Raw genomic sequence first — 11,396 nt, forward strand, 5'->3', positions numbered from 1 at the left:
ACAGTCTTGAGTAATTAATAATTTAATTAGAACATACCTGTATTTCTAATATAGCAAAAATAAACTCAACTAAAATTTAACGACTTAAGTTAAAATATCTCAATGAAATGTTATCTCAGCGATCTAAAATTTGGTGGTTGATTTCATTCGTACTATATAAACGTTCTTGTTAAAATAAAATTATCATTTTTATATCTTGAGTTATTTGCATTGGTAATTATTTGGTAAAGTAAACAGACAAAAATGGACAGAAAAGCTTTTTATGACAATGTACGATTGCAAATTGTAGGTCTGCTAAAAGATAAAACAAAAACCCAACAAGAAATAGCTCAAATTTGCAATGTTTCGCTTAAATTTGTACAAACAACGTTGAAAAACCACAAGCTACGTAATGATGTCAAAGATTTACCAAGGCTTGTTGAGCTTGGTTTATTTGGGCATTTAAAGCTAACTTCAAGAGACCAAAGTTATCTCTATCAAAAGGTTAGACAAGACCCTAAATTTTATTAATGCGAACTTGATGAAGAGTTCACTAATACGCCTGGTAACGTTAGTGTTAGTAGATGAACTGTACGAAGATGCCTAAATAAGAAAAGCTTTGATTGCTATATCGCTGCTCGAAAACCATTTTCGCGTGTCTCAGATCGCCTAAAAAAATTAAAGTGGTGTTGAGAAAGATTTCACTTGTCTGTAAAAGACTGGGCCAAAGTTATTTTCAGCAACGAATCCAATTTTGAGGTGATAAATTGCAAGTCAAGATTAATCATCAAAAGGCTGGCTGGTGAAAAGTTCAAAGAGTGTTTTTGTGTATGAAAAATACAAGGCGGAGGAGGATCAGTTGGAATATGGGAATTCTTCTCCCATAAAGGAACAGGGTCATACAACATTTATAACGGTAGAATTAACTAGTACAGCTACAAAGAGACCCTCGAAAGTAAACTTTTGCCAAGAGCCAGAGGTTTTCACGAAAGAGACAACTACTAATTTTTTTAGCACGATGGCGCTACGGCTCACATTGCAATCTCGGTTAAAGAGTGGCTTGATCGAAAAAACATTACGGTCATGTCTTGTCCAGCTTGTTCTCTAGATCTCGATCCCATTGAGAACATTTGGGCTTGGATAGACAAGAGATTGGTCAAAGAGAGCATAGCCAGTGTGGCGCAATTACAGCAGGCATTAGAAAATCTTTGGAAAGAATTTCCAAGAGAATTATGCATCTGACTAGTTGAATCTATGCCTAGACGTGTTCGTGCATGTGTGAAAGTTTTTTCAAAAAAAAAATCTTAAAGTTTTTTTTTTTGAAAAAGCTTTTTTTCTTATTTTGTTTATAAAAACACTGTTAATAAAATTTAAAACAATTTAAATTATTAACTTTTTTGTTTGCTTTAAATTTTCAAAAAACATAATAAAAATCATATTAAAAAATCAACTGACTATATTTATGCAACCCACTATATATATATATATATATATATATATATATATATGTATATATATATATATATATATATATATATATATATATATATATATATATATATATATATATATATATATATATATATATATATATATATATATATAAATATATGAACACATAAATGTTTTAATATTTAACTCGTATACAAAAATGACCTTTATTTTTTTGACAATATTTTATAATATAATTACTAAATGAATAAATTATTTTTATCTTCTGTAAAGATAGCGTTTGAAATAAAAGTATAGCTGAAATACATTGTTATAAAACTGACATCGAAAATCGTGTCTGTTTAAACCAATGATATATTATATATACTGATATATATTATTACTGATATATATTATAATGATATAGTATATACAATATATCATTGGTTTAAACACACCCATTCGCGGTCGACAGCTTTAAAAGCTATTTCTTCGTAAGGCGAATATATATGTATAGTTTTAGTTTGTTGCATTTGAGAAGAGCGGAAGGAAAAAACTTTTAATTACTTTTGACTTTCGTCCGACATTTGCGTGTTGTCAGAAAGTTAAAACCATTAATTTAATTACAAATTAATCGTTTTTTTAAAAAAACCACTAAAACGCAAACTTAATTGACCAGAATGTTTTTAAAAACATTCTGAATGTTTTTAACAATATAAACAATGTTTTTATTTTTATTTTTTTTAATAAAATGATTTTATTTTTAATTTTTTTAATAAAATGTTTTTATTTTTATTTTTTTTACTGTAAATCATGCGCGTAGTGTTGCTACATCGACTATCTTATAGCCTGACTCGCTAGGTAGTGCTGCTACATTGGCTGACAAGTAGCCTGACTCGCAAGGGAGTGCTGCTACATCTACTATCTTTTAGCCTGACTCGCAAGGGATTGCTGCTACATCGACTAAGGGTTTGGTTGGGGCAGGGAATCTATCAATTAATGAAAAAAAAAATTCCGGTCTTGCATTTTAATTTTTACTTTTTGTCAACAAAATATGGAAAAAACTTTTAGACAACATATAAGAGTTCTATATATATCTATATATATATATATATATATATATATATATATATATATATATATATATATATATATATATATATATATATATATATATATATTTATATATACTACTACTACTACTATTACTACTACTGCTACTACTACTACTATATATATATATATATATATATATATATATATATATATATATATATATATATATATATATATATATATATAGTATATATATATATATATATATATAATATATATATATATATATATATATATATATATATATATTTATATATATATATATATATATATATATATATATATATATATATATTAATGTATTAGTGGGACGTTATATTAAGATTGATATAGTAATAAATTTCGATTGAAATATAGTTAGAAGGATAACATATTGATAAATAATAATAATTTTGAACATATATGTAATCATATTTAAAATAAGTTGAATAATGATATTGGTTATATATTAATTAATTAAGATAGTAAAGTTAGATTAAGATAATCTAACTTTATTATCAAACTTTATTATCAACAATAGACTCAAATTTATTGGTACCTCAGGTAGTAATTAGTTTGTTATTAAAATTTTATTAAACTTTGTTTCGGCTAATTATACTAATTGATATATTACTCAAAAAAACAGTACTGTTTCATTAATTATATTACTAAAACAACATAGAACTTACATCAGTGAGGATCTCAAAATTTGAGATCCTTGCTGACACAATACCTTTGAATTGAAGTTGTTATTGTCAATATGTATGTAATGTGTGTATCATACACACATTACATACATATGATGTACATACACTGTAAGTACATCATATATATGATGTACATATACATATATATGTATATAACGTAGTCTACATCAATCACTGATGTAAAATTACTTACATGCATACAATATAGTACCTTGTATAGTATTTAGGTAACAAATGAGTGTTTATTGTAAATCAAAAATGTTGTTAAACCATTTTTTAATAATTATACAAATTAATAATACCTTTGACAAATTTCAAAGGTTTGTTCAAAGGTATTATTAATTGGTAATTGGTATTAAAGTTAATATTAATATCTCAAAGTTTGAAATACCTAATGATGTAAGTTCTTATGTTTTTTAGTACTATAATTAATGAAATATCATAAATATTCTCAATATAAAAAGATCATAAGTTTTTCTTCAGATTTTATGTTGAAATCATTGTTGAACTAAACTTAAGATTTAGTAATAAGTAGATTCTCTCCAAAATTGATACTAAATAACTTGTGCTCTCAAGTGTAATAATTATTATGTTAATTTTCTATATTGAATAGAAAGGTTTTTAAAGTTCGACAAATAATTCTATAAATAAATTAACTATTTATAAAAAAAACTATTTATATTTTAAGATTAAAAAATTAATTAAAAATGTTAGTAGAAAATGTTTTAACTCCAAACTGTGTACTGTGCAAAAGATTAATTAATAACTCATGTGAATGTAACTTATGGGAAAACGATGCCGGTTTTAAATATATTTAACTAGAGTTTAAGCAAAAATTGTTTTCTATGTTTATATATATATATATTATTTTTATATATATATATATATATTATATATATATAAATATATATATATATGTATATATATATGTATATATATATATATATATATATATATATATATATATATATATATGTATATATATACATATATATAATATATATATATATTATTATATATATATATATATTTATATTATTATATATATATAAAACTGATGTTGTATACTTCAGTCAGCACTATGGCGTCACACTGATTTAGGGATAGGTGAGGGCTTCAGTGCATACATCGACTGTATATACATACGATTATATATACATCTATCTATGCAGATGTGTATATATATATATATATATATATATATATATATATATATATATATATATATATATATATATATATATACACATGATTAATTTTTATTATTTCTTTTAGTATTTAAAAAATTTACAGCTCAATCAATACTAGAAATTTCATCTTCATCGTTACTCTTGTCTATTTTTTCTGGTCAAGTATGTGTTTTTTGTAAAAAAAATTATAGTTTTCTTTTAATTAATTTGGAGATTCGGTGTTTATATATTTGGCATACTTAAAACCATTTATATATTTATATATTTATATATGCGGTAGTGGTGTAGTGGTAGAGCGCTCGCTTCATGAGCGAGAGGTTCCGAGTTCGATTCCCGCCACGTCCCTGGTAGTACCGCGCTTAACTTGTTTCTCCGCACAGCGGCCTTGTTCGTCAAGGTTCGTGTTTCGGAGTTAAAGAGTTGAGAGAGGGTTATAACCACAAGTAGCCTCTTCATCTGTAGTGGCCTTCTCGGCCTTGGGGAGGTGAATTATAAAAAAAAATAAAAAAAATAAAAAAAAATATCATCTATACATGTATGTGCGTTTTATAGATTGTTTTTTGGTTACATTTTTTTATAAAATTTTCAAAATTTTTTATACTTTACTAGCTGTATAGTTACAGACACAACATTTATAATTCTGGTGGGAAGGCAAAAAGTAAACATCATTTAAAGGGTTATATTTTATAATAAGAATAAAATAAATAGATGGTAAATAAATAGTTTTAAAATTTATCAAAGTTATTTATTTATTTGCAATTATGTTTTATAGGAAACCTTATTAACCAAGACTTAATGTACCTTTTATCAGAGGATATAAAAGACAATCTTATATACGCTATTTCTAAATCATTTAATAGTCTTAAGGTAAGGAATGAAATTTTATCAATAAATATATATATATATATATATATATATATATATATATATATATATATATATATATATATATATATATATATATATATATATAATTAGTAAAAAACACTTATCTAACTTTTATCAAAAATGCAAAAATGTTTCAACAAATATAGGTAAAATTTTTCTAAAATTAGTAGACAAACATTTTCCTCCCTCTAATAAATTACATAAGATTTTTAACAGAAATACCATTAAAGTAAGTTATAGTTGTACAAAAAATTTAGAAAGAATTATAAAAGGCCACAACTACGCGTTAATTAATAAAAATGAACATATAAAAGAAAAAAACACTGATTATTGTAATTGTAAACAAAAAATAGATTGCCCTCTAAATGGAAAATGCTTTTCGAAAAATGTAATTTACAAGTGCATTGTTTCCTCACAAAACAACCCTTATAAACAATATATTGGCTTAACCGAGGGGGAATGGAAAAAATGTTATGCCAACCACAAACAATCGTTTAAACACAAAAAATATTCAAAAGAGACTATGCTGTCAAAATATATTTGGGATTTAAAAGAAAAAAATAAAAATTTTAATTTACAATGGTCTATTCTAAAATCTGCCCCTGCCTATAATAACATTTCCAAAAAATGTATGCTATGTTTGCAAGAAAAATTTGAAATAATTACTCATTTAAATCAAGAAAATTTATTAAATAAAAAATCTGAATTAATTTCTAAATGTAGGCACGAAAATAAATACCTCTTAAAAAATTATAAAAACAAATGACCAAATTAAACTATCCCCGTTCCAAAGAAAATTATTTCATAATTACTTTCTGTAACTTCCCGTTAACAAAAAAATATAGTAATTAAAAATTTTTTATAATAATTTATAACTTCCTGTAAAATATTTTTTTCTATAAATTGAATTTTTTTTGAGATTTAGTAACTCTTCCTGATGATCCAGCAATGGTGAAACTTCAAGTCGAAGATAAAAGTTAGATAAGTGTTTTTTACTAATTAATTATTGCTCTGTTCCTTAAGAACATTGAGCACTCTATTTGTAAAATACACAAACATAATTTACATATATATATATATATATATATATATATATATATATATATATATATATATATATATATATATATATATATATATATATATATATATTCAATTGATGTATTATTATTATTGATGTATTTATGAATGAAATTATTTATAAATAAAATTAAAGTTACCCTGTTACGTTACCCTGTTATCTGGTAATGTCTAGTTGCTTTACCCTGTTACCGGGTAACATCTAATATAGTTCCAATAGTTAAAACATATTTTTGTGAAAAATCAGCATAGTGTAACTCTTTTGAAAAATAATTTTCTGTTTAGACTAGTGATTATACATTTAAAGTGTTGCTTCCTGAAGCAATACTATATCTCTTTGCAAAACTGGAAGGATTTTCAAGAATTAAAGTATGCTTTTAATGAATTAAAATCTATCCATACTACATATACTATGCGTGTATATATACATATGCGTATAATATACGCATACGTATATGTATATACTATACGCATATACTATATGTATATATATATATATATATATATATATATATATATATATATATATATAATTTATTATACATTTATCAAATCGATTATATTTTAGGCTGAAGTATTGTTAAGTACTTACTCTTTACAAAGGCAAATTTGTAATATTTTTATTATAACATCATTATTTATAAAGCAAAAGTATTTCTTGACCTGCACAGATAAGAAAGTAATTTGTTTGTTGTTCTTTGTAGAGTTTAAATATTGAAAATTAGTATATTACTTTTTTATGGGTTTTTATGGGCTGCTTATATTTAATAAATTAATTTTAATTAGTGGAATTTGCAGCATTTTGCAACTATTTACAAAAAATGGTTTAGGGTGAAAGACTTGTTACATGTTAATAATAAAAAAAACTGTTTGTTTTTGGTTACTTTTAGAATCTATAATATATTTTTTAATTAATTTTTTATAATTTTTTTTTCTTTTTTCATTTCAGAACAACTTAGCTGTTGAATAAATTTTCAGTTGATGATATAGATTTTTTGGGTAATTTATTACTGTTTATTAATTTATAAAAGTATTTCATAAGCTTTCTTCTAATTTACATATTTTTAATTTAATTTAATTTTTAAATAAATTTTTTTGTATGACATTATTATTTTTACTTTAGAAACAAGTACTCTATTTAAAAAAGGAGAGGTATACCATTCATATTAATATCAATTGTGTGATTAAGTTTGAAATAATGATGATGATGATGATGATGATGATCATATGGATATACGGTATAGCAACGCAAAATTTGCATTACCGAACATTTTTGTTCGTTAATGCAACCTGACGCGGCCTATGTTCGTTTTTGTAACAATTTTGTTTGTTATTGCAACTTGTTGTTCGTTATTGCAACTCCGGGAACGCACGTTAAAGCCTTAAGTTTTTTGTTTTTTAAGAATTTATTTGATCGTAATCCGGCAATAGATTTGTTCAATCGCCATTAAATACTAAATAAAATATTATATACATACATAAAATATTTTATACATATATATATATATATATATATAAATATATATATATATATTTAAAAAATTTTAAAATGTATTCTAAAAGTAGAGTGCTCAATGTTCTTAAAAGAACAGAGCAATTATAAATTAGTAGAAAATCACTTAACAAAAATTTATCTCATTTAACACTGTGTTTCATCAATAAAGATTCATCATAAAATCATCATTTCTGATGAGTCTTTATTGATGAAACACAGTGGTTAATTTGATAATCACTTAACAAAAATTTATCATTGAGATAAATTTTTGTTAAGTGATTTTCTACTAATTTATAATTGCTCTGTTCTTTTAAGAACATTGAGCACTCTACTTATACTCTAAATATAAAGTTGTTGTTTTTCACTTTTTCTGTTTTCTGTTTAAAACAAAACAAAAATTCAAACTTGTCAAATAATTCTTTCAAGGTAGTTCAAGTGATATCGAAGACTTGGATACATTTGTTACAGCAGGTATACGATTTATTCATATTTGTATATAATTTTTGATACACGTATTTGTGAATATTATATGTTATAAATTATATATATATGTTAAAAATTATATATATTTTATAAATTTTGATACACATATTTGTATACAATTTTTGATGTGTAAATATATAAGAAATAAAAGTGTTGTTCAATAAATATAGTCTTAATAAGGCATTAAGCTTGAACTCACAAAATTGGCAGTCAAAATAAAGCCAAAAAGTAAAGATTTTACTAAATGATGACTTAATAATAGATTTTTTATTTTTTATCAGAATTTTTATGTTCGATAGATTCACAGGTGTAAGGTTGCAATGCAATCTAATAACTTGCATGAAATTCTTTTTAAATTTCAAGTCTAGATGTGAGAGAAAGATCCCCGATACAGTCTACCTTATTTTGTGGTAATATTTTTTTTATAACTGTTTGTAATAAAATAAGGATATAATTAAATGTTTATAGGATTGAATCTGTTTACAAAGAAATGTATGATTGAAATAGCACTTCTCAGTTGCTATAATCTTTTTATTCTGGTCAAGTAAGTATCTTACTTAAATTTATAATTCACAGATACATTTTTATATAATATACTATTGAGTCGGGATAGCTCAGTTGTATAGTGTGCTGCTATTATTGTGATCGGATAGCCTGTCGCAGCAGGACTGCAGATTCAAATCCCACCTTTGCCAGTTACTATTTAATTATGAAGGGAGTTTGTTTTGAACAAATTTGAAGGTCCCTAGAGTTCATTAAATACTGTGTTCTTAAAAATATATTTTAGCATTTTTTTATTTATTGGGAGTTGTTTAAACATCAGTTTGGAAACAAAATGACGTGTAATATTTTAATGTAAATAAAATCTTTTGCATTATTTTATTTTTGAGTATTCAATTTTCAATACTTGAAGTCAAATAGTTTTGACTTCAAGTATTTAAAATCAACTTTTAGTCAAAGTAGATAACAACTTACTAAATGCTAAATCCTTAAATAGTATTTTTGTATTTGATGTTCAGTTATACAGTTACAGACATAACTGGTTTATTGTTGGTGGAGAAGATAAAAGTTTGTATTACAAAAAAAATATAGGAATTTACACTCTATTATTTCATTTGCTTTATTTTTGTTTTGTTTTTTTCTTGATTATTTAACATGTTTTTGCATTTCCGTTTATTTATTCAGAAAATCTTTGTAACAGAGATCTCCTTAGCCTAATGACAGAAGATCAATTGCATGATCTTTTTAAAGCTTTTGTTTTAGCTTTTAATAGTTTGAAGGTAATCATAATCTATAATATTAATCATATATTTATTTCTAATTATTTCATCTTAAAATCATCTATTTGGATAATATTCAACTTTCCAGTATTATTTTTGTTTTTTAAGTGAAATCTTTTTAGGATAGTGACTATGTATTTAAAATTCTAGTGCCAGAATCTATTGTATTTATTTTTGCTAAAGCTAGTAATGTGTTAAGAATAAAGGTAATCTAAAAGCTTTTGTTTTTCAATTTTTTATTCTAGTAAATAATTACTTAAATAATTAAATATTACTTATTTATATAATTAAATATTACTTATTTATATAATTAAATATTACTAATTTGTATAATTATATAAATAAGGGATTTTTTTAAATAACTTTAATTAATATCATAACTATTTTTAATCATATTTTTGTGTATTCTCGATTTAGGCTGAAGTAGCTCTCTGTACTTACATTTCATAGGCAATACAAACTTTTATATTTTTATTTTATTTTTCTTTCAACTAATTTACCATTATTAGTTATTACTACACAATTATTAATTTTTTTTAAGAGATAAAAAGTGTTTCTGTAGCTCACCAGAATCAACTTGTGGAACTGGTAAGACTGTAAGACTGGTATTCAATCAATATATATATTTTATTTAATGTTTATAGCAACAAGGTATAGAAATAAGTTATTTTTTATTATTATGAAACACCCAACCCTTGAAAATAAAAAAAAACTGAAGTTGGCAAAAAATTGCAGACCTTGATATGTTTTAGGTCATCATCAGGTCAGCAAAAACATTTATTGACTAGTTCCATCATAAAAAGTAGAAACCTAAAATGTTCGGAAATATTTAGCAACCTCAAACGCTAAGTTCGGCAGTTAGGTTTGCATTGCCAAATGCCGATCCTAATTCCGAGGGCTGTACAGCAATACTCTCAAAATTTAAAAAATGTAAAAGAATTGAAATATTTAGCTTTAATGTAATAAGAATAACGTTTTTATCTTTTTTTTTATCTTTTAGATGTAGATTTTTCAATATCAATTTATTCAGAAAATCAATGTGTGAATTTTAAAGTCAAATTTATCAAAGCAATTCTATAATATAGTTTTAGATTTTAAATAATAAATTGTAAAATGTGTGTTCTTTAAATTTGAAAAATAAATGTTTATTATATATATATATATATATATATATATATATATATATATATATATATATATATATATATATATATATATATATATATATATATTTTTTTTTTTTTTTTTTTTTTCAGAAATCCTTTAAAGATATTGGCAAATCAAATTCATCTATAAGTACTAAGGATTTAAAAACAGATCCGACTATAATCATTGATGTACCACTTGGATGTTCAGCAAGTGTGAGTTGGGTGTTACGGTTAACGGTATGGTTACGTTAACGTTCTTGATGTTTGCAGAAAATGTTGTATTCAATTTATTTTAATTTTAGAAATACATTATTATTAATAAAACCTATAAATTATTCAATTTTGTTTTTATAATTGAAATAAAACTTGATATTTAAATTTCTTATAAAATATTTTGACATCGTTACATCATAGAAATATAGCTTACAATATACTATTGGAAAAAAAAAATACTGAAACATTTAGAAAATAATAAAATAATCAAACAAATAAATACTGAAACATTTAGAGAAATTAAATTTGGGCTCCTCATATTAGGTTCAACATATTTTCCTTAAGTTGGTGAAAATGAATGTAAAATATAATTTTTTTTAGTTTATGCATTAACTACAAAAAGTGCT

General features: G+C 23.6%; 1 protein-coding gene across 1 annotated transcript; it reads left to right on the forward strand.

Moving 5' to 3' along the window:
- The first annotated feature begins 243 nt into the window (after positions 1-243).
- Positions 244-11,111, forward strand: LOC136090020 (uncharacterized). Its single transcript, XM_065816124.1, has 16 exons — positions 244-483; positions 3,826-3,829; positions 3,927-4,013; positions 4,488-4,564; positions 5,012-5,060; positions 5,175-5,269; positions 6,656-6,739; positions 6,939-7,049; positions 7,320-7,369; positions 7,494-7,522; positions 8,292-8,336; positions 8,712-8,758; positions 9,550-9,628; positions 9,779-9,834; positions 10,046-10,667; positions 10,885-11,111. Exons 1-9 carry the CDS (start codon positions 244-246, stop codon positions 7,338-7,340), a joined length of 768 nt encoding a protein of 255 aa, XP_065672196.1. The 3' UTR covers positions 7,341-7,369; positions 7,494-7,522; positions 8,292-8,336; positions 8,712-8,758; positions 9,550-9,628; positions 9,779-9,834; positions 10,046-10,667; positions 10,885-11,111.
- Positions 11,112-11,396: the final 285 nt, after the last annotated feature.

Source organism: Hydra vulgaris, chromosome 13 (assembly GCF_038396675.1).
Source record: "Hydra vulgaris chromosome 13, alternate assembly HydraT2T_AEP".
In the NCBI taxonomy this organism is placed as follows: Eukaryota; Metazoa; Cnidaria; class Hydrozoa; order Anthoathecata; family Hydridae; genus Hydra; species Hydra vulgaris.